This window comes from Ascaphus truei, chromosome 7 (genome assembly GCF_040206685.1).
Source record: "Ascaphus truei isolate aAscTru1 chromosome 7, aAscTru1.hap1, whole genome shotgun sequence".
Classification (NCBI taxonomy): Eukaryota; Metazoa; Chordata; class Amphibia; order Anura; family Ascaphidae; genus Ascaphus; species Ascaphus truei.
In genome coordinates this window covers 35,593,419-35,620,320 of record NC_134489.1, presented here as the reverse complement: position 1 = coordinate 35,620,320, position 26,902 = coordinate 35,593,419, and the positions used below count along the sequence as shown (strand labels likewise).

At 46.6% G+C, this 26,902-nt stretch overlaps 1 protein-coding gene and 1 long non-coding RNA gene across 2 annotated transcripts in view; one reads left to right on the top strand and one right to left on the bottom strand.

The window, feature by feature from the left end:
* Positions 1-26,902, top strand: part of PEAR1 (platelet endothelial aggregation receptor 1) — a 74,714-nt gene that overhangs the window by 35,653 nt on the left and 12,159 nt on the right. Inside the window, 18 exon segments of the mRNA XM_075607663.1 lie at positions 330-494; positions 2,129-2,175; positions 2,178-2,223; positions 2,226-2,376; positions 3,609-3,735; positions 4,416-4,552; positions 9,276-9,488; positions 10,506-10,680; positions 11,481-11,601; positions 12,958-13,121; positions 13,909-14,011; positions 15,191-15,337; positions 16,710-16,838; positions 17,689-17,817; positions 23,222-23,350; positions 24,058-24,186; positions 25,853-26,071; positions 26,753-26,868. Coding sequence (XP_075463778.1) covers positions 330-494; positions 2,129-2,175; positions 2,178-2,223; positions 2,226-2,376; positions 3,609-3,735; positions 4,416-4,552; positions 9,276-9,488; positions 10,506-10,680; positions 11,481-11,601; positions 12,958-13,121; positions 13,909-14,011; positions 15,191-15,337; positions 16,710-16,838; positions 17,689-17,817; positions 23,222-23,350; positions 24,058-24,186; positions 25,853-26,071; positions 26,753-26,868 — 2,447 coding nt within the window.
* Positions 8,656-11,069, bottom strand: LOC142498966 (uncharacterized). The gene is made up of 2 exons (XR_012802593.1): positions 11,025-11,069; positions 8,656-8,799 (listed from the first exon to the last, which is right to left on the bottom strand). It is a non-coding gene; the product is annotated as an uncharacterized LOC142498966 (long non-coding RNA).

The following is a 26,902-nucleotide window of genomic DNA, read 5'->3' as shown; positions in this document are numbered from 1 at the left end:
TCAACCTGTTGGTGGCCCTTGAGGGATGGAGTTGCCCCCCCTAACATAGAGGAACGCAACATGAAATTGATGACCCCAGCACCAACTTAAAGAAGCCATCCCCCCATACTTTTTTTTAACTCCCCATTTTACAGGATGCTGCTATTTTAGCTGTGTTGGGACCCCCCCCCCCCACCCTCCGGGGACTCTCCCCCGCCCCCCCCGGGGACTCCCCCCAGATCCAAATGTTCCCCCAGATCTCAAATGTTTGACCAATAGAAGCTGAAACATAATCAGTTGCGGTTTCCTATTGGATCGCCATTTAAATCCCCTTTTAACTGTCTAAATGTACCACCTGACTTGCCTGCACGTAGGGCCTGCAATGTATTGAAATCCTGGTGTTTGTTCTCTGCTCTGACCAGCACGCTGCATCCAGGAATGTGTGCACGGACGGTGTGTCGCTCCTGACCAGTGCCAATGTGTGCCAGGCTGGAGGGGGCGAGACTGTTCCAGTGGTGAGTAGGATAGGGGATCATTCAGCCATTTAACATGGCACTCACATGTAACTAGAAACTGACCCCAGCACCTTACTCATTTGGTCTGAATATGCTCTATTCATCCACAGCTCATGGAGTGTTCAACATACTACTTCATAGCACAAATATTGACTTATTAAGCACAGGAAGGCGATTAATATGATATGAACCTGAAGAGTACTGTGGGGTTATTCCAGCAGCCTATTCTAGCAATAGAAAAGTAAGAGGCATTCTCACAGAATCAAACCAGATCAGTTTTATAGCAAAGTTTCAGGACAGTCCTACACCGCCACTAGGAATGCATTACCAATCAAAATGCAGTATGCCAGGGGTGGCCAATCCCAGTCCTCAAGGGCCACCAACAGGCCAGGTATTGGGGATATCCCTGCTTCAGCACAGGTGGCTCAATCAGTCCCTGCTTCAGCACAGATGGCTCAATCAGTCCCTGCTTCAGCACAGGTGACTACGGTTGAGCCATCTGTGCTGAAGCAAGGATATCCTGAAAACCTGACCTGTTGGTTGCCATTGAGGACTGGAGTTGACCACCCCTGGCATTCTGCATTTTTATTGTTGTACACCATCTCTGAGAACTTGGGTTTACCAAACATACCAGCCATTGTACAGTACAGTCAAAGGCATGTCTGGTTACACGTTCTCCTCTGCATTGGTAACATTCGAAAGTTCTCCTTAAATGACTAAGAGCTGAGGACTGAATCTATATTTGATGAAGGACATCCCTTGCCTGTTCCCACGCACAAAGATCTCCCACGGGAGCTGCCGTTTATATCCGAACTCTTCCAGCATAGTAAATAATTATATCCTCTCTTTATACTGCAGGCAAACAATGTGATGTTTGGTTTACCCAGTGATTTCTAAACAGAAGTCATTATGGCATGTTCAGTGTCTTATTACTTCCCTGTGACATCTCAAAAGCCATGAGAGGCCAGTTATCACAAACAAAAACCGCTGTTACATTGGTAGTGGGGGGGGGGGGGGGGGGTGCAGGTCACTAAGTTAGACTCAATGCAGTAACAGTAACTGAAGACAAAAATGCTTTGGACAATCACAGGGGAACACTAACGTCAAGGAAATAGGCAGGGGGTGCTCAACACCAGTTCAAGCCCCACCAACAGGGGCAGGTTTTCAAAATATTCCAGCTTCTGCACAGGTGGCTCAGTCAGAGGCTCAGTGGAAGACTGAACCTGATTGAGCCACCTGTGCTGAAGCAGGGATAAGCTGCTGAAAACGGGACCTGTTGGGGGGGGGCTTGAGGACTGGTGTTGAGCACCCCTGGTTCAAGGGGGTGTACAGAAAATGCGCAGACAATGGGGGCTGGGTGTATGTATGTATATCTTTATTTATATAGCACCATTAATGTACACAGCGCTGCACAGCAGCAATGCACGTGAAATAACATAAATAGCAAATAATACAAATAACACATAATGGGAATAAGCACTTCAGATATAAAATTAACGTTAAGGAAAAGGAGTCCCTGCCCCGAAGAGCTGACAATCTAACGGGTGGTATTTATATTCGATACTGTATCTCTGCATTGTGTAAGAAGTCTGTATGATTTGTTGAAAGACCTACTATGCTATTTCCTTTGCCAGCTTGTGAAGCTCACCTGTGGGGTCCGGACTGCAAGAACACCTGTCCATTGCCAGAATGAGGGGGGTGTGTGACGCCCTCTCCGGATCTTGCATCTGCCCCCAGGATTCAAGGACCCTCTCTGTGAGAAACCGTGTGATCCGGGCACTTACGGGATAAGCTGCTTACTTGACTGCCAATGTTTGAACGGAGCCAGCTGTGACCCCGACAGTGGAGCCTGCCTCTGCCCCGATGGGTACACAGGAGCATAGTACGTTTACAAATGTTCTCCCAGTACTGGTAGGAAAATAATGGGTCTGCTTCCAAATGGCAGATTTCTCATCCCTCGGCTTGGCCAGCTTTCATTTTTATACCCACTGCAATATATTACATTTAGAACCAAACTGTTTGTGCAAAACTATCAGTGAGCGGGTATTGATGAAGTGCAGGGATGTGGCAGTCATTTCTTTTCCAACAAAAATGTAGGAGACTTATGTATCAAGGAAAAGGTGGTGCCAATCAGGGGGGGGGGCGGAGGGGGGGGGGGGCGCGATGACCCAATTTGTATTCAAGAAAGAATCCTGTTGAAATCAATGGAGCAATGTTTTTGCCCCAGAATTGCAGAACGCTTACCTTGATACGTAACCACCTAGATCAGGGGTTCTCAACGCCAGTCCTCAAGCCCCCCCCCCCCCCCCCCAACCAGTCAGGTTTTCAGGATATCCCTGCTTCAGCACAGGTGGCTCAATCAGTGGCTCAGTTTAAGATTGAGCCACCTGTACTGAAGCAGGGATATCCTAAAAACCTGACCTGTTGGGGGGCCTTGAGGACCATCATCCCATTATAATGCAGGGGTTATAAACGCCAGCACTTAATAAAACCGCCCAACAAGTCAAGTTTTCAGGATATCCCCGATTCAGCACAGGTGGCTCAATCAATGGCTCAGTTGAAGATTGAGTCACCGATTGAGTCACATGTGCTGAAGCAGGGACTGATTGAGCCACCTGTGCTGAAGCTGGGATATCCGTATAACCTGATCTGTTCGGGGGGGGGGGGGGTCTTGAGGACTGGAGTTGAGAACCTCCTGCCCCTGATTATTTGCTGCTAGCGATTTCTTTGCTGGACTAACATGGGAGATTTTGCATGTCATTTTTACACAACCTTTCAAGCTCTCCCAAGCCCTTTCATCACATGTGGAACATATCACGTGTAATAGCATTTCTTAAAGGGTGGGGGGATCCCCTGGGATTATAAAACCAAGGGTATAGGAGGGGTGATTTATCAGAGCGAGGGGAAAACCAGTGCTGGCTTCTGTATATAAACAATATATAAGGATTTGTTATACATAATTATATTGGACTATTTAATTTATATACATGAAACAATGCATTGTAATACTGTTGCTAATTTAGCTTGGATCAAAGCGAGACCCAAGAAAGTGTCGCCCTCTTTTCGAACCAGAAAGAGCCAGTGCTGAATGTTTCTGTTCTGCTTTGTTTTCAGCTGTGAGATGCGTTGCACTGAAACTCAGATGACTCCCAAATACCAGTGCCCAGCGCACTGCCCGTGTCAGAGTGGGGGGATCTGTGACCAGGGCACAGGGGAGTGCATGTGCCCACCAGGATGGATGGTATGGAAGAGTACTAAAGCCTAACCCATGCATGATAAGGGGGAGAGTGATCTACAACTTACTGTATCCTCCCAGTATATATGATATTCACTCTACATTCACGTTCCAGGACAGACTTGAGTACGAGAGGTAACTCTCAATGTATTACTTCCTGGTAACACATTTTTTTATAAATAGGTAACTAAAATAAAGTTTATCTGACCTGTCATATGTTGAGTGAACCGTTTTATCCGGGCAAATTTACCGAAGCTCAATGATATTCAGTATGTAGTGAAGAACACTGCTTCAGCAAACGTCATAATAATAATAATAAATAACTTTATTTCCTATAGCGCCTTTCTCCCAATGGGACTCAAAGCGCGTCACAATTACAGTATAGCGCGCGGTACGCAGCACACAGGATTGCTACTGATGGAGCCACCTGTGCTGAAGCAGGGATATCCTGGAAACCTGACCTGTTGGTGGCCCTTGAGGGCTGCAGTTGGCCAGTCAAAGACTGAGCCACTGATTGAGCCACCTGTGCTGAAGCAGGGATATCCATAATACCTGACCTGTTAGTGGCACTTGAGGACTGCAGTTAGCCTCCCCTGCCCTAGGTGTGAAGGGACCTTGAAATGCATTTAAGGACCCTCCAGCGCAGATCAGTTTCAATAACATGTGGGAATATATATTCTCAACAGGGCCCTATTTGTTCCATCCCATGCCCTGAGGGCCTCTTCGGACGTAGCTGCGGACAGGAATGCCTCTGCCACAATCGTGGGCAATGCGATATGAAAACTGGGCAATGTCGGTGCTCGTTGGGGTACACAGGGGATCGGTAAGTAGAGAATTATTATGGCAGGGGAGTGTATGAAATATGTTACATGGACTCGAGAATTCTGGCAATAGGAACATGCCACATGTATGGGCAGCCATCGGCTCATTATTGTAGTTACCTTACAATTAAATAATTGCCATAGAATTCAACCAAGTTAAGTATACTAACCAAGTAGACTTGTTATGAAGGCACTGGAGACTGGACCATAGTGTGACAGGCCTCAGTTTGAAACAACATCAGTTTCAAGCAGGGTTGCCACCACTCTGGGTTTGATCCAGAGACTACGGATTTTGGCCACGTACCTCCAGGCTACGGGTTTGCCTGTGAAATCTCCGGGCGGCGGTAGAAGCGGCATCATCCGGTGGCATCTCTCCCTGCAGGGTCCCGTCAACATGTTTCCACGACGTCCAATGGTGTGGCGTTGCCATGACAACGGTACATTACGTGACGCCTCGGCTCCATAAGGTGTCCCATTACCGTGACAACTTGACACCGCATGGCGCCATGACGTCATGTTGTCATGGCAACGCGGCGCCATTTGACATCGCAGGAGGAGATGCCGCCGCTGCTGTAGAAGGTAAGAGAAGTAAATATATCAATCTTATTATATATTAGTGAAAGCACTGTATGCCTGTCTGCATCTTCCTGTGTCCCTACGGACAATCTGATTGCAGCTTTGGCCTGTCACTCCGCCTCAGGCCATGCCCGCCCCCGCACACCTCTCATTGGTCTGCGGTCTGCCCCCGCACAACTCTCATTGGTCTGCGGCCAACACCACTGCCACACTGTCCCCACCTCTCACTGACCTACACTACTGACACACTCTCCCACCACTCACTGAGCTTTGGGAACGCTTGCCAGCACCTAACCCTCACTGCTCTGAGAGATTTGCACCTAACCCTGAGATTTGCACCTAACCCTCACTGCTCTGAGAGATTTGCACCTAACCCTCACTGCTCTGAGAGATTTGCACCTAACCCTCACTGCTCTGAGAGATTTGCACCTAACCCTCACTGCTCAGAGATTTGCACCTAACCCTGAGATTTCCACCTAACCCTCACTGTTCTCAACCCAGAAAACCCTGACCGCCTGCTACCACGACAGAACTGCACAATCAGGTACCAGTCTTATTGCTTTCAGCACTGCAACATTCCACACCCTCACACAACACCACACACACCGCACGCTCACACCGCCTCTTACGGCCTACACTGCCAACACACCTCCCCTTCACCTCACCGCACTGTCCTCATCCTCACCTCTCCAACGGACACCGCACACCCCCGCCCCCCCGCCGAGGCAGCAGCGCTGTGTGATCCCAACATTAACCTCCCCCCACCATCCCCCCCCCAGGCAACAGCGCTGTGTGATCCCAACATTAACCCCCCCACCCCAACCCCCCCCCCCAGGCAACAGCGCTGTGTGATCCCAACATTAACCCCCCCACCCCCCCCAGGCAACAGCGCTGTGTGATCCCAACATTAACCCCCCCCACCACCCCCCCCCAGACAACAGCGCTGTGTGATCCCAACATTAACCCCCCCACCCCCCCCCGAGGCAACAGCGCTGTGTGATCCCAACATTAACCCCCCCCACCCCCCCCCCCCCCGAGGCAACAGCGCTGTGTGATCCCAACATTAACCCCCCCCACCATCCCCCCCCCAGGCAACAGCGCTGTGTGATCCCAACATTAACCCCCCACCCACCCCAACCCCCCCCCAGGCAACAGCGCTGTGTGATCCCAACATTAACCCCCCCCACCCCACCCCCCCCCCAGGCAACAGCGCTGTGTGATCCCAACATTAACCCCCCCCCCCACCACCCCCCCCCCAGACAACAGCGCTGTGTGATCCCAACATTAACCCCCCCACCCCCAACCCCCCCCCAGGCAACAGCGCTGTGTGATCCCAACATTAACCCCCCCCACCCCCCCCCCCCAGGCAACAGCGCTGTGTGATCCCAACATTAACCCCCCCCCCACCACCCCTCCCAGACAACAGCGCTGTGTGATCCCAACATTAACCCCACCCCCCACCCCCCCCCCCCCGAGGCAACAGCGCTGTGTGATCCCAACATTAACCCCCCCCACCCCCCCCCAGGCAACAGCGCTGTCTGATCCTCACCTCCTCCAACGCCCACCGCACGGAGGTCCTCCTGTGGACGCAACACACACCCAGCATTAAACCCCCCCCCCCACCCCTCCCCACATCACCCCACCCTCCCCACATCACTACCCCCCCCCCCCCCCCCCCAAAGCCCACATCCGGACGGTGGAAACCCTGGCTACAAGTGATCTAGGTGCTGTAACATAGTTACATTGTTTGCTCTTTAATAAGCAAGAGGGCTTTGTGAACAGGAACTTGATTAAAAGTTTATAAGTTGTCAGGTGTATAACTCCCCCCATTCTGCTCCTGCTGGGGCTGCATTGGGTGCTCTTCAAAAGTCTTCATTTCAATTCTGTGATTCTAAAAAGCAAAACCTTCGCTAGCAGAGAGGCCGGAGACACTATTGCATTACTGGGCAGCAACAAGGTGTGTAAGTAAGGTTTTATCACTATGGATATTTACTTACCGTGCACATCACGGCTGGGAATAACCTACGAGAGACCTCTCAAAGCCGCCACCGGTCTAAGGCCTCGGTCCCGCTGCGCTCGTTGGCGCGGGCGGCCACACGCGAGTTCCCCACCAGCAGGGGAATCCTGCGGAGCCGGTCCCGGTCCCCCCCTGGCGGCACAGAGCACTACACGCTGTGGCGCGTCAGCCGCTAGGGGACACAAGAAAATGGTGATGTCTAGCGTTGACGCGTCACGTGGTGTGGCTGTGAGCCAATGGGGAGGGGAGGCTTCGGGAGGAGGAGTGGCTTCGGGGAGCGGGGAGGAGTGTGGAGTGAAAGCAGCGTGAGTGCCTGTCTGTGTGTGTGTCTGAGTGCGTGCGTGCCTGTCTGTGTGTGTGTATGTGTGTGCCTGAGTGCGTGAGTGCCTGCCTCTGTCTGTGTGTGTGTGTGTATGAGTGTGAGAGTGCCTGCCTGTGTGTGCGCGTGTGTGTGTGTGCGCGTGTATGAGTGCGTGAGTGCCTGCCTGTGTGTGTGTTTTACTTACCATCAGCAGCTCCAGCCCGAGCCCGTGGAGGGAGAGAGGGGGGGAGAGTAGCGGGTCCCTCCGCTCAAGCCACGCCCCCCCTCCCTGTCAATCCTCCCACTCCCGCCCACCTCCCGCTCCCTACAGACCGCATATCGCGGTCTGTGTAGTGTCAGCGCACCACCTGTCTGCAGTGCGGGCGCGCTGACTCTGGGAGCGGGGCCTTAGCCTTAGTTCTTTCCAGACTTCAGCTATCTCACATTTTAATCTGGTCTGTAACTGTTACATACGCCCATAACATATATTATCCCTAACCGTCCATGAAATGTCTGTAAATATAATGTATAACCTCTGTTATAGCTTCAGACCGAACAATATCCTACATGTGGTTTTTTTTGTTTGTTTTTTGTTTTGTTTTTTTCAAATAAATCAGTTCTGTACTATGAGAAAATAATTGTAGCATATTTTTTTAACAACTCTGAATGACATTTTTATGTATAATAATGTAACCAGCATTTTTTTGTTTCTATAACAACCATTTACAAAGTAACATCCCCTTCCTCTTCTGAAACAGACTCTGGCACACATCTTTTTGAGCCCTGTCTCTCTCTAGCAGTCACAATTGTATCTAGTGACTTCCTGGTCACATGATCTTCCCCACAGAACTTTGCATCTTTGGTTCTCTTCTGCTGCACTGACAGCCATTTAGTGAAAATTATTGTTTGGATTGTATTGATGCATATATTAAAGGGGGGGTGGGAGGGAGAGGGGAATTTAAAAAAAAAACGGCAGCTTGGACTGCTGCTTTAATTTTATATAACCATGTATTTGTCATCATAACTCTGCGCTCAGGACATACTTGAAAAATAGCGGTAACTCAATCTAGTACTTCCTGGTAAAACATTTTTATAAATAAATAAAATAAATGTAAAAGTCCTTTATCAGTTATGTTTGTCTTTGACACTAATTACATTGGAATAGTCTAAAGAAATAAGAAAATAAGACAGATTAAAAAGACTTATAAATATCTCTATAAATGCAGCTTTCTTTAATAGGTTCTGATCTTTGGACAGAACAGTGATAATTGCTTAAATCTCCTTTGGTGTCGTCGTACACTGGATTTCATGCAGGCTGCTGCTGTTAATTACTTCTGGAGATATTGTTGTAGTTCCTATAAAAAAAAAAATAGGGATTTCTATTCAAGCTTTTTGTTGCCAAAAGGCCTGTCGGAAAAAATTTATCAGCGACACCTGTAGTGAGGGTAGAGGTTAACAGCTGCAAACTTCCCTTCGATGAGTTGATGCCAAGAGTTGTACGATATGTTATCAGACTCGGAAACACAAATGAAGGTTTGATTATAAGCTGTGGTGCTAACAACATGACCACAAGATATGTGATGATTGCTAGTCTGTTTGAGTAACGGACAATCAGTAGCACTAACATATGCTAAAATAAGCAGCATAACACGGCCATGCTTTTCCACTCACAAGGATTATGCCCTGAGATCAGGTGCAATGCAACTACTTGCCTACAGGCCCTTGCTTATAGCAGCACCCATACACGTAGCCATTGTGACCTGCTGGGGAGGTTTGTGTTGCATTGTGTGTCTCAATGTCTCCTGCCTGTTCTCTTTCTTTGCCACTAAAGCTGCAGGGAGGAGTGTCCCATTGGGAAGTATGGGCAGGACTGCAGCGAGACCTGTGACTGTGTGAATGGGGTGCGATGTTTCCACATCAATGGCGCGTGCCTGTGTGAAGCTGGCTTCTACGGGGCCAGTTGTGAGGAGCGAATGTGCCCCGCTGGCCTGCATGGGGTACATTGCAATATGCACTGTCAATGCGACCCTATGCACACTCAGAGGTAAGATATGTTTGTGCAGAGGATACCACACAGGAGGGTAACTGCAAACCTATCAAAGTTCCACCTGCAGCGCTGCCTGCCTTGCATTATATATACACAGGTCATTGCACCAGGCCAAGTTTCAGTAATGTGTGCAAGGGATTATGAACAAGCCACTGGGGTTGGAATAGTTTGGCTCTAGCATCTACTGCAATCTGCTGGTACTATTGTAGCAAGAACACACAGTCCTTATTAAAACATGCAGTATATATTCACACACACACACACACACACACCTTTCGTGTGGAATCTTAGCAGTACACACCTGAATGTCAAGTATCAATCCCAAAAAGGAGTGATGAAAAAAGAAGTACAGTACAATGTTCTTATTCCAGCTATTACATTTGAATATAATAAGTACTTCAGTATTAGGTGATACCTTTTTTATTTGGACTAACAATAGATATTATAGGACAAGCTTTCGGGAGTTCTCCTCCCCTCCTCATGTCAGCGATACTGATTTACAGAGATTCCAGGAGCTTAATACAGATTAAAAAAAAAAAGAAAAACAAGAAAGCCACATAAGGAAGATGATGATGGTAAAATATTATTCCTTCTCTGCATCATCTTCCTTATGTGGCTTTCTTGTTTTTCTTTTTTTAAATCTGAGTTAAGCTCCTGGAATCTCTGTAAATCAGTATCGCTGACATGAGGAAGAGAGGAGAACTCCCGAAAGCTTGTCCTATAATATCTATTGTTAGTCCAAATAAAAAAAGGTATCACCTAATACTGAAGTATTCATTTACTCTGCACTATCGCAACTGGACTAACACGGCTATTTCTTCTTAAAATATAATAATACTAATATGAATATAACCAGTTGAAAGAGTAACAGTAATTGTGATCAGGGGGATGCAGTAAAACCATTTGTTTTTAAATTGAGTGCTTTACTCATTCCACTGTGTCTCACAATGATATAATATGTACTACAATGCATAATAATGGAGGGTGACTTCAAGCGTCTTTCTCTGTGTCCAGCTGCCATCCGATGAATGGAGAGTGTACCTGCAAAGCAGGCTGGGCAGGGCTGCATTGCAATGAAACATGCCCACATGGCTACTATGGGACAAACTGCCAGGAGCCTTGTCTGTGTCTGAATGGAGGGACCTGTGACAGTGAGACTGGGAGCTGTCTATGCAGCCATGGGTTTACAGTAAGTCTCATATATACCCAACATATAGGGGGGGAGTACAAGAGCTGCATTCTGATGGCTTATGAGTTACTGCTGCTTGCAGTGTTTTCGTGGTCCCGATTACATTGACTCTTCTATTGAATATCGTGCACTCTTTTAATGGATCTTTTGCAACGCATTAACGTCCATTTATGTGAATGGCAGTGAACTGCTAAGGAGAGTCCGGCAATACACTGCTCTAGACCCATCCAACACTGAAAGGGTTAAAATATTTCTATACATAGTAGTTCGATACCCACAGCAGAACTAGAACAATACTCCATGAAACGTGCCCGGCAGAAAGTCAGAGGGATCAGTGTACTTACCAGCTGCTTCAGGAGCCGAACCGAATATACCACCGCAATAAATACCTATAAATACATATTACATGTCTCCATAAAGCCACAGTTTTCTGTAAAACATACCTGCGCATATAGTGTATGAATCAAAAGTTTACGTTTATAAGGAATAGTTGGAGAATGTGAACAAACAAACTTATGATGTTTATCTGAACTACTGTATGATGCAGCATTCTGGAAACCTGTTGGACCTAGAGAAAAATAGATGTGATTGCAGGGTGTGATACCATTTATTGCACTACAGCTGTAACAAGCTTTCAAAGGACATGGACTGTACCATCTATGTTGGCCCAATAAATAGTTTTATAGCCTACAAAGAAACTCCAATATATGGTTAAATATAAGTTACCCTGTTATAGAGAAAAAAAATTAACTAGTGACTGGTAGGATTTTTGATCACGTTGCAATGTTATCTCCTAACAGGGACAGCACTGCTCCAGTTACTGTCCGGATGGAAGATATGGAGCCAACTGCTCTACACCGTGTGAGTGCAAAAACTTCCTCGCCTGCTCCCCTATCGATGGCACCTGCATCTGTAAGGAAGGTATGTGTGGAAGCGATCACTGGGTTCCCCATCATTGTGTCACTTCCAGGTTTTCTAACACAAGCCTATGGCATCCCTTGCAGGGAGTTGGCCGAAAACCAGATAACGCTTTGGTTGTAAAACGGGCAGGTTAACATATATTGCCATGTATTGTTTTCTAGCGCCATTGGTTTGCCGGTCCATACAGAGACAGAGAATAAGATAATTATGCACCTGTATTATTGTACATAAAAACTTGTGTTCAAAATGTATGTGTATCAATGTATAATGTATCTTGCCGAGGTGGTAAATGGGAAATGGAAATGGAAGCAGGTTCGTATTGGTGCACACCCTAAACTAGTTTACATGGGAAAGCAGTTTATTTTATCCACTCTTTACTTGGTTTAGCATCGTACTTGTTGCTTTGTTTCAGCCGGGGATCTCTGACACATTTTTAGCCCTGCGGGGAAGCCCAACCAACTGGCCCAAGAATCAGATGACCCACGCACCATACGCAGGCGCACGCACCATACACAGACACACGCACGCCAGATACACGCACCATACAGAGGCGCACGCACACCAGATACACGCACCATACACACACACGCACACCAGATACACGCACTATACACAGACACACGCACACCAGATACACGCACACCAGATACACGCATCATACACAGGCGCACGCACACCAGATACACGCATCATACACAGGCGCATGCACGCCAGATACACGCACCATACACAGGCACACGCACACCAGATACACGCACCATACACAGACACACGCACACCAGATACACACACCATACACAGGCGCACGCACACCAGATACACACACCATACACAGGCACACGCACACCAGATACACGCACCATACACAGACACACGCACACCAGATACACGCACCATACACAGGCGCACGCACACCAGATACACGCACCATACACAGGCACACGCACACCAGATACACGCACCATACACACATGCATGCACACACCGTAGAATGAGAAAGCTCCATACACATTCAAACGTACAATTAATACGTTCACCAGATACACACAACATATACATACGTGTGCACATCAGATACACATACCACACACCCAGTCCAGATACACATACCAGATGCACACAGCATGAGCAAGCTCACTATATATGGACCAATCCCACCTGCACCATGCACCGCACATACTATGCTGAATAGCGCTTTGCATCTGCAAAATGTTACAGCTGTTTTATTGTCCCCCTATGACTGCTTTTAGTGCTCTTGTGTTGGGTTTAGTTAGTAGCAGCACTGCACAGGCTTAGGCTTATAAGCTGCACCACATGTATGTCTTCTTCACAGTGTATCATTCTTATTCTGCATAGGCTGGCAAAGAGGGGCCTGTTCTGTACCCTGTCCCAAGGGAACCTGGGGATTCAATTGCAATGGAACATGCAAGTGCGACAATGGAGCTTCCTGTAGTCCCATCACCGGCCTGTGTTCCTGCACCTCTGGGTGGTCCGGGGACAGATGTGACCAGCCATGCAAAGTATGTACCAGGAATACCCCCGCAGACAATCACTAGCAACCTGTGTACAAGAAAACAGTCATTATACGTTAGCACTGTACACTAGTAAATTCTCCTGCACCCCAAAGGCTATGGCAGTAAGGGCAGCAGTTGGCTGTACAGCTCAAACATCAATAGTCCACATTCCAGGTCCGTGGCTTCCTTCAAGTGTTTGAGCCACAGGATGTGAACCGTGGGTCAAATAAACGTGTGGAGTGTGGCTGCTGCTTCTTGTCTATTATTAAAGAATATTCAATAAGAGCCACAAACTATTCACATAATAGGCACAGCCTGCTCCCGGAAAGAGTTCTCTAACCATGGAACATACATGTAACAGCTCAGAGGAGTGATCCCCCAAATCATTTATTGAAGCCCCTCTTTTGCAACACTAGTCTAATAGTAGGGCACAAAACAGCACCAGATTGGGCCATGAAAAAATACCATCCGTTTCAATAAGAAATGTTAGTTTTTTAGATTGATATTGCATGAGTATTGCTATTGTGATTCACTTCTACAGTCCAACCACCATCCCATTATAATGCAGGGGCGCTCAACGCCATTCCTCAAGACCCCCCCAACCGGTCAAGTTTTCAGGATATCCCAGCTTCAGCTGCTGAAGCAGGGACCGGTGGAGCCACCTGTGCTGAAGCAGGGATATCCTGAAAACCTGACCAGTTGAGGGGTACTGCAGTTGGTTACCCCTGCCTTAAGGAGATGTGTGCTGAGCCGTGAATTCTTTTTGCCTTCTTGTCTCCACCTCTGCTCACAGAACGGAACCTTCGGCCCTGGATGTAACCACCGGTGTGAGTGTAGGAACTCGGACAGATGTGACCCAGGCACAGGGCAATGCCAGTGCTTACCAGGATGGACAGGTCAGAGGATGAAGACTAAAAGGAGCTTATTCGATGAGCTCTAAGGCAGCTGATAGCAGCATGATTGGCCTAAAACGCCCATTCAAGTCAATGGGAGTTTTCAGCCGACCAAAGTGTGACCGGCCGCTTTGGCGCCCCTAGAGGAGTTGTCTGATATTGCTGGGCTGGCAGATTCCAGAAAATGTCAGAAATTATATAAGACACTGTGTGCTCATTTGCATGTTATTTCCCAGAATCCCTAGCTGCAATGGAAGCCTTGTAGGCTAATAGATAACGGAGAAAGGCAAGGTTGCAGACCTGTCTGAGATGTGAATTTGCTCACATGTGCTATTTTCATTTGCTTAAAACATGAATGAAATATGTCAATTTTGAGTTGACAGAGCAAATCTAAAGGAAATGTAGAAATGCTCTTTTATTCTTCAAAAACAAGGTCAAACACAAAGCAAAAACTGGTCAAAATGTGTCAAACTTTCATATATTGGAGTCTAGCTTTTTCAGCACTGCTGGTTTTTGCTTACCAACATTGGCCAAAAGGTCATTAAACATATGGCTAGCCACTTACTTGTTTTTAATTGCCCTGGTTTTGATTCAGCATCCTCATAGTACAGTAAGTGTAAGCAGATTGAGATGTTTGGTTTCTTTTTAGACTAGCTAATACCTGGCAGTGTAGAGCAATCCAAAAACGCCTATTGCAGGAGTGGCCAACTCCAGTACTCAAGGGCCAACAACAGGTCAGGTTCTAAGGATATCCCTGCTTCAGCACAGGTGGCTCAATCAGTGGCTCAGTCAATTTCTCAAGTCCTCAAGGGCCACCAACCGGGTGGGTCTTCAGGATATCCCTGCTTCAGCACCGGTAGCTCAATCAGTGGCTCAGTCTTGACTGAGCCACTGATTGAGCCACTGGTGCTGAAGCAGGGATATCCTGAAGACCTGACCTGTTAGTGGCCATTGAGGACTGGACTTTCCCACTCCTGCTCTATTGTAATAAGCAAAAAAAACAAATCCTGCTTTATATTTGCTATAAATTGCTGCTAACTGTTGCCTTTGGAGCAGGATTTCCAAATCTGCAAACCCCATGCCATCATTAACTGGTGAACTGTTAATGATGCTACAGTTCAACGTGTTTGCAACTGCGCTGACCAGCAGCACAATGCATGACCTCTTTCTCTGGTCTTCTAGGGGTGCACTGTGAGCAGGGCTGCGAGGAAGGATACTGGGGGCGGAGCTGCAATATGTCCTGTCCTTGTAAAAACGGGGCGACCTGCTCTCCAGAAGACGGGAGCTGCACTTGTACTGCTGGGTTTCGGGGACCAGCCTGCCAGAGACGTAAGAAGTCTGGATATGTAGGAGACCGGGGACTGGCTGGGAAATTTTAGCCTGGGGGGGGGGGGAGGGGGGGGGGCAAGTCGAACCGACCAACCCAAGAATCAGATGGCCCCCACACCATACACAGACGCACGCACACCAGACACATGCACCATACACATACCATTAACAGGGGCACACAGCAGAGAGGAGCCAGCCCGGGAGAAGAGGAGCTGCTGGGCTCTGCAGCACCACCTGCTGGCAGGGTTGCCACCACTCCGGGTTTGACCAGGATACTACGGGTTTTGGCTGCGTATCTCCAGGCTACGGGTTAACCATATAAATCTCTGGGCGGCAGCATCTCCCCCTGCAAATCCCGTCAACATAGCTGCATGGCGTCAAATGTCACTGTGTTGCCATGACAACGGGACGTTACTGCGCCAGAAGATGTCCCGTTGTCATGGCAATGCACGCCATTTGACGTCACTGAGCCATGCTGACTGGACCTTGAAGGGGGAGATGATGACGAGAGATGCAGCCATTAAGAGAAGATAAATAAATGTAAAAAATGTATTGAAAAAAGACTCACGGTTAGCATTCAAGAGGTGGCAACCCTGGCTGCTGGCCAGAATCTGCAGTGAGCCGCACACAGCTTCTCCTCACTGCTACCGACCCACGGTTTTTTAATCTGACCGGCCCGGGGGACAGTTTCCCCCTGGCCCCCTCAGCCAGCCTGCCCCTACAGGAGACTGATAGTAGGGCTGTTCACGGTGCCCTCAGAGTAGGTTCAGTGTACGAGAAGCAGTCATGTGTCATAAACGTATAAGTGCAAAGATCATCCATTATACACATTCATTTCTTGCATTTATTGTTTTACCACCTGCAGTAAGATTTCTGTGTACCTAAAAAAAGAAAGAGCGCTCGTCTGTAAGAAACAGTAGCACAACTTGCAAAACAAGCCTGCTAATCTTATCAACTTTAATACTAATCATCTTTTTTTGTGTGTCTGGACCATCCCTATGATGTGGACATATGCTGTACTAGGCCATCTCTAGAACTAGCTAAGATGACAGGTCAGCAGCAGATAAGTATAGGCTGACCTCTTTAACCCCTATGCTTAACCCCAGTCACTGCCAGAGACATTTCCTGCAGGGAGAGGAAAGACACCACTCCTCTTCCAAGAGATGTGTCAGGGTTTATTCCTGTTACATGCAAACCTGACTTCTGTCGGTCTTATCCCAAGTCCCATGTGCAACTTCACAAACCTATGGAAACATCATCACGTTGTGGTCATTTGGCCTTTGGAGGGAAGTGAAATGGTTGTGGCATATCAACAAGATCCGTAACGGCTTCTGGTTCATCGTTGTGTCAACACATTTGTCTTCTCCTGCAGCCTGCCTCCCCGGCCGATACGGGAAGAAGTGCGCGCTGGTCTGCAAATGCTCCAACTACTCCATGTGCCACCATGTAGATGGCTCCTGCGAATGCTTCCCTGGATGGATAGGCAATGACTGCTCCCAGTGTAAGGCACTAAGATTTGCTTGATGTTAAAGATGGTCAGTGAGACAACAGTAAGGTTAGGATAGTACCTTAACTGCACGTTACATTACTCCAAGGCCCTGCAAAGTGTGTGCAACTATGCTCCCTTTCAACAAAGTAGATCGAATTAATCCACAGACTTCCCTCTTATTTTTTCACAATATTGTAGATTACGGACTAAATAACGACTTTAGAAGAAATTCTATAAATGGTCATTTTATATCAGGGGTGCTCAACACCAGCCAAGCCCCCACCCCAACAGGCCAGGTTTTCAGGATATCCCAGCTTCAGCACAGGTGGCTCAATCAGAGGCTCGGTTGAAGACCTGTGCGGAAGCAGGGACTGATTGAGCTACCTGTGCTGAAGCAGGGATATCCTGAAAACTGGACCTTTTTGGGGGGGGGGGGGGGTGGTGGCTTGAGGACTGGAGTTGAGCACCCCTGATTTATATGCTTGAGTTAAAATGTACGACTCATGTCTGAAGAATATCACAGTTCTCCGATTGGCTAAATCGGGGGTTCTCACACCACTGGTGGTCCAGAAACTCTTGAAAATCGAGTCTTCAGACACTTCTATCTCGTAGTCTCTTCTACAATATAACTGAGAGCTTCCCTGATCCTTACATCACAGGACTGCACTTCTGAAAGATATGCTACGAGTACATGCAAATATATTGATGACTATTTAATTTGTACATTTCCAAAATTGCTTGATTCATTCTGTTGGCCGTTTAAACCAACTTGGGACAAACATATGTTAAATTGGTTAGAGTAAGAATGGAACGCGTTAGGGTGATGCCTATATTGGATTTTGACACAACTTTCTCTCTCCAGCTTGTACTCCAGGTTTTTGGGGTGAGGACTGTATTAGCACATGCTACTGCCAGCATGGAGGACACTGCAGTCCTGCAGACGGGACGTGCACATGTCCACCAGGATGGACTGGAAAGTATTGCTCCGAAGGTACAGTGTCCAGTGCGTATATGTGTGTGTGTGTGTGTGTGTGTGTGTGTGTGTGTGTGTGTGTGTGTGTATAGATATATATATAGATAGGGGCACACACTTAAATATTATAACCCAGACCAGGGGAGCGCAAACTTTTGAAGCTGCGCCCCCCTGTCTTCCCTACCCCGGCTCTCGTGGCCACCCCCACCTTGTATCCGTGTCAAATGACTCTGCGGGGTCACGTGACCCGCGGCATCATTTGACGCGTATGATGTCACATGCCTGAGGGAAGAGCGCGGGGCCTCTGCAACCGCCAGCACAATGAGCTTTCAAAAGAACTATTCCTCCCACGGGCAGTACAAAGGACTCGGGGGCATCCCTTAAGTTTGGAGGAATGGAGATTTCACCAGCAACAAAGGAAAGGGTTCCTTACAGTAAGGGCAGTTACAATGTGGGATTCACAGCGGTGGATTTCGAAATCTGCGGCCCCAAGGCGCTTTGCCTGTGTCTGCCGCCTCCTTGCTGCCACCCTCCTGCTCCTTTGGAATCCCAGCATCAAATGACCCTGCAGACGTCACCATGGAAACGCAACGTCATTTGATGTTGCGACATCACGTTGCCATGGCAATGAGACGCTGTGTGTGCCACATTCGTGATGTCGTGCAGCGTCATTTGACGCTGGGATTCCAAAGGAGCAGGAGGGCGGCAGCAAGGACAGGCTTCCCATTAGGTCCATTAGGCCCGTGAGTGCTGCAAAAGCATATGGGGGCGGAATGTTTTGCCGCCCCAAAATGTTGCCACCCTAGGCCCGATAGTAGAGACATCAGGCCCGAGCCTAATGGGAGATCTGCCAGTGGGGATTCATTACCCATGGAGGCCGTGGTGGCAGATACAATATATATCTTCAAGGTCGGACATCTTTTTAGAAAGGAAAGGTATACATGGATATACCCAACAATTAAACATGGGAAGGACGCTGAACCAGGGAGAAATCTGATTGCTGTTATTGGAATCAGGAAGGAATGACCTTTTTCCCCTTACGAGATGTCACTGGGGGTTTTGTTTGCCTTCCTCTGGATCAGTATACTGCAAATACAAATATAGGATAAAGTATCTGTGGTCTAAATTCAACATAGGTTGAACTTGATGGACTTATGTCTTTTTTCAACCTCATCTACTATGTAACTATGTAACTGTATAACTATGTAACCATATTACCGTGTAACTGTGTAACCGTGTGGCCCAGTACAATAAAGGAAATGTGTGGAACGAAATATATTCAGGGAACACAAACACAAACTAGAAGAAAATGTTGAAACAAAGATGCTGTGGTTCCCGTGGAGAAATGTATGTATTATGTAAATGTGTTTAAAGACTAAGGACCATATCTACAAAGTGGTGGTAAACCAGGTCCATAGGACTCGTTCCAGCCACAGAAGACACTTGAATGGGATCTTGGCTATCATTTTTTACCACTCCATGAAGGTGTAAAAAAAATGTTGCACGCTACATACTATTGTGTATTTTATTTATTTATAAAATATTTTACCAGGAAGTAATACATTGAGAGTTACCTCTCGTTTTCAAGTATGACCTGGGCACAGTGTAAAACAAAATAATACATGGTTACAAGTACAGTTACATTGGGTGCACAGTTAAAGAAAATATATATTATGAGCGTATGAAACAGTTACAGACCAGATTAAAGTGTGAGACAGCCTTAGATTTGAAAGAATTTAAGCTGGTGGTAGATATGAAAGTCTCTGGTAGGTTGTTCCAGTTTTGGGGTGCACGGAAGGAGAAGGAGGAACGTCCGGATAATTTGTTGAGTCTTGGGACCATGAATAGTCTTTTGGAGTCTGATCTCAGGTGATAGGTACTGCATGTGGTAGGGGTGAGGAGCTTGTTCAGGTAGCTGGGTAGCTTGCCCAGAAAGTATTTGAGGGTGAGACAGGAAAGGTGAACTTTGCGCCTAGACTCTAGTGATGACCAATCTAGTTCTTTGAGCATTTCGCAGTGATGTGTGTTGTAGTTGCATTGGAGAACAAAACGACAAATTGAATTGTAGAGGGTGTCAAGTTTGCTAAGGTGGGTTTGAGGAGCCGAGCCATATACTATGTCTCCATAGTCAATAATTGGCATTAGCATCTGCTGTGCAATACGCTTTCTGACCAGGAGACTTAGGGAGGATTTGTTCCTGTAAAGTATCCCTAGTTTGGCATAGGTCTTGGTTGTCAGGGTATCAATGTGCATCCCGAATGTTAAGTGGGAGTCAAACCATAAGCCCAGGTATTTAAAACTAGTGACAGGTGTTAGGGTGGTTTTAGCGTTGGTTCTAATCAGGAGCTCAGTCACTGGAAGCTTTACAAATTTAGTCTTGGTCCCAAATACCATTGTTACAGTCTTGTCAGTGTTTAAAAACAGTTTGTTTTGGGAAATCCAGTTATCGAGTCTCAAAAAGTCAGACTGAAGTATGTGTTGAAGGTCAGAGAGGCTATGGTTGTGTGCATACAGGATTGTGTCATCTGCATACATGTGTATTGAGGCTTCCTTACAAGCTGTGGGAAGATCATTAATGAACACTGAGAAGAGTAGGGGCCCCAGAACAGAGCCTTGCGGGACACCACAGGTGATATCCAGTGGGTTGGAGTTGAGCCTGAGATGGACACATGTTGGGATCTTCCTGATAGGTAGGACTGAAACCAGTTTAAAGCATGTTTCCCTATTCCAGAGCTCTGGAGTTTGTTAAGCAGGATAACATGATCAACTGTGTCAAAAGCCTTTGCAAAATCTAGGAATACTGCACCAGTGAGTTGTCCCCGTTCCATTCCACACTGGATTTCATTGCAAACTTTTAGCAGGGTAGTTACGGTGGAGTGTTTGGGACGAAACCCAGACTGGAATTGGCTAGGGAAATTTGTCTTGGTGTAGAAATCGCTTAATTGGGAGTGGACACATTTTTCCATAACTTTGGATAGAATTGGGAGAAGTGAGTTTGGCCTGTAGTTTGAGACAGTGTTTTTGTCCCCACTTTTGAAGATTGGGACAACTCTGGCAGTTTTCCAGGTCTTAGGGATATGGCCTGCAGACAGGATAGAGTTGACTATGGACGCAATTGGTTTGGCAATGGCTGGGGCACCAAGTCGTAGGAACCTAGATTGTAGTAAGTCGGGTCCACATTGGCTGCTTAGTTTTAGTTTGAGGAGCGCTTGTGTAATCTCCTCTTTAGATACTGGGCTAAATTGAAAATTGTGGGCAGTGTTGGGAGGGGGTGGGACTATAAGGGTACTCCCAGGATGAGATTCAGGTTTGGGGTTTGTGCTGCGTTTCGCTAATAAGTTAGTGGCACACCCCACAAAGTAATCATTGAATGCATTTGCAATGTCAGTGGGGTTTGTCAGAGTAATATCCCCCTTAGTGATATTACTTGGTTGTTGATGGTTAGGAGCCTGGAATATATTGTTGATAACCTTCCAGAAGTTAGCTGGGTTTGATGTATTTTGGTGGAGATTGTCAGAGTAATATTGTGCTTTTGCATACCTTGTTTGCCTTGTGCACACGTTCCGCAGGCATCTGTAGTGATTGAGATCCTTGGTAGTGCCAGTTACTTTGTAGCTTTTCCACAAGGCATCCCTGAACTGGTAGAGTGCTATAAGGTCAGGTGTAACCCATGGAAGGTGGGCCCCCCGTACCCTTATTTTGCGTAGTGGAGCATGGGTATCGCAGAGTTTTAAGAACTCGGATTGGAAATAGTCGAGCGCAGAATCAGGGTCGGGAATTAAATCGATTCTGTGCCATGGGCAGTTGGTAAGGTCATCCAGAAACCGTTGTGGGTTAAAGTTTTTAAATGTTCTAGTGAGGAGAACTTTAGGGCTTGAATGGGGCGGTTTAATTTTCCTTACACAGTACACTATTGCATGGTCACTGAAAATATCAGGAAGGATGCCTGAGGATTGGATTCTGCTGGGGTTTGAGGAGAGAATCCAGTCTAGCAAGGAATGGTTATGCGACTTCAGGTTTATTCGTGTGGGTTGGGAAATGAGTTGCGATAGGTTAAGTGACTTGAGTTGTATCTGGATTTTGTGGTTTTTAGGGTCAAGCCAATTGAAGTTGAAATCCCCTAGAACTAGCAGCTCACTCTTCTCATTCAGAGAGGAAATGGAGGCAAGAAATTGGGTGATATCAGTCAAGGATTGTAGAGGGGCTTTAGGGGGGCGGTAGATGCCAGCAAGCAAGATGGGCTTAGAAAAGGGGAGGTAGATTTTGCCAACTAGAGTTTCAAAAGAGGGTGGACTTGGTGGGCAATGTAACAGTGTAAATTGTAAGGTGTCTGCAATATAAAATAACACCCCTCCTCCTCTCTTTGACCTATCTCTCCTAAAAATGGAGTATCCCTGAATGGCGATATTTGCATCAGGGGTTTTAGGGGATAGCCATGTTTCTGTAAGAACGATGGCGTTGGGTTTATGCATAAGGCACCATGCCCTTAGTTCATCCAGTTTGGGCAGCAGGCTCCGGATGTTTATATGGGCGACAGATATCCCTTTTTGGAATTTAAAGGTGGAATTCTCAGGGGCATGGGACAGAGCTGAAATGGGAGGACCTGGGTTAGTTTCAACATCACCTGCTAGAGAGAGTAATAGTATGAGTAGAAATTTGGGTAGTTGTTTGCAAGTTATAAATTTGTGGTGTTTTCCATTAGAGTGAGCAGTGGTTGGTGTGCTGGTTTTTAGAGTTCTCCACCAACATTCAGTAGATAGTGCAAGGCTTTTGAGTAGTCCAGGGTGTATGGTGATGTTGGGTGTGGGCCAGGATGGAGGAGTTTGTAGTGGATAGAGGGAGTAACATCTCCATGAGGCCAGGAGAAAGAAAAAAGTTAGAAGACATAGCAGGTTCATGATGCCAGAGGTAGGCAGTGTTGCAAGGAGCTGTTGTGATCAGAGTGAGTGTGTGCAGACTAAACAGCAGGGGTGGGCCTGTACCTTTTCAAGTGTTTTGCTGCATTGCAATGCTAGGGTCAATTCAGGGTTTCAGTGTATTGTGCAGTCAGTTTTGGGAGAGGCTGCAGTGAAAGAAGTTGTAAAGGGGTGGGGGGTTAAACTATGCAGGCTAACAAGCATGGGATCATAGTGTGATCTGAATAGCTTACCATTTGTTGTCGTAAGTAAAAGAGTGTGCAGTAGATCCAGTCCCCAGTCACCTCTAGTCAAACTGTAGTCTAACTGTTTTTATCACTTAAAAAGCTCACTTTAAATGCCTCACTGCCTAACATCCCATACATTTATAACACGCTGGCTTTGCAGTCATGAAACACATGTGCAGTCCTGTAACATATTTCCTGTCATCGGTTTAATAAGATGGTCAGAGACTACACAGTATGGCTCGTGTTACTGTGCCTCATATTCTATATCTCTGCATATAGTCTGCCCTCTAGGGTCGTATGGAGAGAACTGCATCCACAAGTGCCGGTGTCAGAATGGGGCAGAATGTGACCAAGCGACCGGCAAATGTTCCTGTCTACCTGGATACCACGGGGGCTTCTGCGAAATGAGTAGGTGAATATTTATAAGTTTATTATCTGCTTTCTTGTTGGACAAGAGGGTGCCTCGTACGTTTAATGGTGCTGAAGAGCGTTGAGATGTGTCAAATGTTCGCAAACCAATTTGCCATTTTGTTTTGTGTTGATGAAAATAGTCACTCTTTGCAAAAATATCCATGTGCAAGGTCACATGACCAGTGTGTAAGGTCACATGACCAACATGCAAGGTCACATGGCACTTTATATTCTGCCATTTACTCCAATTTCTGGTGCAAAATGGCAAAACGGCAAAACTTTGCAAACCAACATTGAAAACGTTCTCACATCTGTTGAAGAGGGCATCCAATTATTACTCCTCCCTATTTTTCTTTAGATGTGTGTTTTTATTTATTTTTACTATGCAACTGTAAATTACCCTCTTCCAGAGAGTCTAAAAAAATCTCTAATCTATCCTACTAAAATTACAATATTACACGTTTGTGAATGGTGCTAAAAGTTTACCATTTTTTCCCTATTGGCTGTTCATTGCTTAATTTATTAGCCCATATTTATCATTAGTAGTGCAGATATTGGGTTATCATCATAATACCATCCCTGAGGGACTATTGCTGATCCCTTTGTTAACAGCAACCCGAATCCAGCAGCCACGCGTTTCCCAAAGTCTCACACAATGGCCCTGAGATTATTGGGCTTACACTTTCTGCGCTTCCATCCCACAGAGTGCCCTGCTAGAACCTATGGACTGAGATGCCACCAGGTCTGTGACTGTCTTCACAACTCCACCTGTGACCATGTGACAGGAAGTTGCCAATGTGATGCTGGATGGTCTGGAACACAGTGTGAGAAAGGCAGGTACCCTGTAACAAAGAGAGACTGCACAGATCTGCGGGATCAGGCAGACACATTTAGCCTGAACAACACTGCAGTGCATCAGAAACTTTGTTTTACAGACTTTTAAAATGACCTAAATAAAATGATCTTTTATCTTATATGTGTAACCCTCTTTGCACGGCTCTAAAGGAGTTGACATGGAGTTGGATACACAGTATATACATAGCTGTGCTCAGTCTCTCATACCTGGTCAGGGTCCAGGATCCGTGCAGGCTGGGAGTGGATATGCAGATAGGATAAGGATGGGCGCCAGGAACTTTTATAGTAAATAAAAGAGCTTTATTCACATCCGTTTATAAGGCTCGCCACACAAGGACATATTTCACGTTAAACATATTAAGTGGTGGCAAATCATAAAGTTATTCTACCCCTGATAGTTCTCAGTCCCACGCTGGGGAGGTAGTTATGCTTGTTTCACTTAGTATTGGTTAGATTAGCAACCTCATGCATAGCGTCAAAAGTGCCCCATCTCAAGTGGGGAATACACTCTGCTTTCAGGCATCATTATCCCCCAACTGTATACTTCGTCCATGCATATTGGATCAGGAGTTTACTAAGAACCTTCTAGTGGGGCCAATCCAATTATTCACCAGGGGCTACTACTCTGAGAGCTCCTACTAAGCACAAGCTCACTTGGGCCATTACTATAAGCGCTAACTATATAGGGCACATTCCTTAACTGAAAGCAATAAACAGGCACAGAATACTCTTAAAATACATATCTATACACAAACATATTTACAGGACTCAAGAAGCCTGCTTCTAGAGTTTTGATTGGAGCAATATATACACCCTTCTATCATCCTATGGTGACATCACTGGTCACAAGACACACTATACATCACATGGTGGGGAGAGGCGAATGCCAGAGTTATCCCACCCGGTTAACCCATTAAGGCTATTAACCACTTAGTAATCCCCCAGAGGCGAGACTACATATTTACCGACGATGCAATACTGCACCAAATGGTTTGAGCACCACGGTGGCCCAACTCTTCCTTTTTATACGGGAGACTCCCCCATAATTCAGGGAAAATGTATATATATTTTATTACTTTCTTCCTGGAAGTTGAAGGGAGCTCCCACTTCTTCCTACCCAGTCTCCCTGACAAATTATCAGGAACACATGCTGAGAGGAATCAAACACCCCTCCAGCCTAGTGATAAACAAGTCATTTTTTTCATTATACACTGGTTTAGGCCATAACTATGTGACATTATGCGGCAATTCACACTTTAACAATTGTTATCTGACACTTTGGGGGAGCTAAATGAGAGACAATAAACAGAAAAAAAAATACGAATAACCACACTTCTAACCTTTAAAAAACAAGACCCTACAATAAGTACAGCTAGTGACTCAAACACTTTCCCATGCAGTACAAATCACTGTGGAAGAGCTCTTATGCTGGGGATAACATTAAGAGCAGCAAGGGTGGACACACAGTGACCCTAGAAGGTGTGGCAAGGATGTGTGTTTTGACAGTAGTGCATCGATATACAGTACTATGGTACAGTGCAGTGTATCCCCTCCTCCTCCGGCTTCCGTACATAAATAGATGCTGTAATATGGGACTTGTTGCCAATTAAGTACAAATAAAATGACTGCATCCTTCCTACACAGCCCTCATTGTGGACCTGCCCATTACAGTTGTCCCAAAGACATCTGCAGGCACAGATTCCCTTGGAACTATGATTGGCATCATCGCCCTGGTTATCCTGGTTGTGGCACTCATTGCCTTCTTTCTGTGTTACCGGCATTGGCAGAAGGACAAAGAAAGCCGGAGCCTCGCCGTGGCCTACACCACTACAAGAACAGCCAGCTCTGAGTATGAGGTGCCAGGTAAAACAGGTCTCTGATCTATCTCAAGGGTTAGCGCTGTGCTCCTGAGATGTCCCCCACGTTCAGTAAGACAGAGCTTTAAAACAGTCGAACAGCCTATGAAAAGGTTTCAGAGCCACGCCCTGTCAGCATTACGATAAAGAAATGTTACTGAGGAAATCCATTTGTATTCAGGGGTCGAAGTTGTAGTATTGTGCCTGCTTCTAACACGTTTATCATGTATTAAAGATTGGGCAGACGCCCTTTGGACTTTATTTTAGAAAGATTTCTACACTATTTATGCTGCACAAAGAAAGGCAGAGAGTCGTTCCCAAATTGTGCAGACCTAGAAGCAGTGGTACTCTGGGTTTGTACATAAAGAAGATACAGGTAGTCCATGCTCCTTGTACCACCGCACGTTCATTACCGTGGATAGGAAGACCTTCTGCTGTTGCATCTCATTTACGAACGTTAAGTAGAACCATTTCCTGGGGGTTCTGTGACTTTAGTGCTCCCAGCCACTATTCGCCAATATCACCTGACCTCCCCCTCAGCACACAAAAGGTCTTAAAAGGGCTGATCACCCTCCCAGCAACATTGTGACAGCCCTTTAAACGCACCGGTTATTTATTTATAGGCTCTCTGTAAAGTTGACCCTCAGTTAAATGAACGTGTTCTGACCTCTCATTCCTGTTTGTTTAGATGTCCCTACCAGTTACATGCATTATTACTCAAATCCCAGCTATCACACCCTGTCACAGTGCGGTCCCAGTCCACCTCCTGTTCCCAGCAACCAGGAGAGACCCAGTTCTGTAAAGGTAAGGTCCTGAGAAATTGAGACCCTTAATCCTT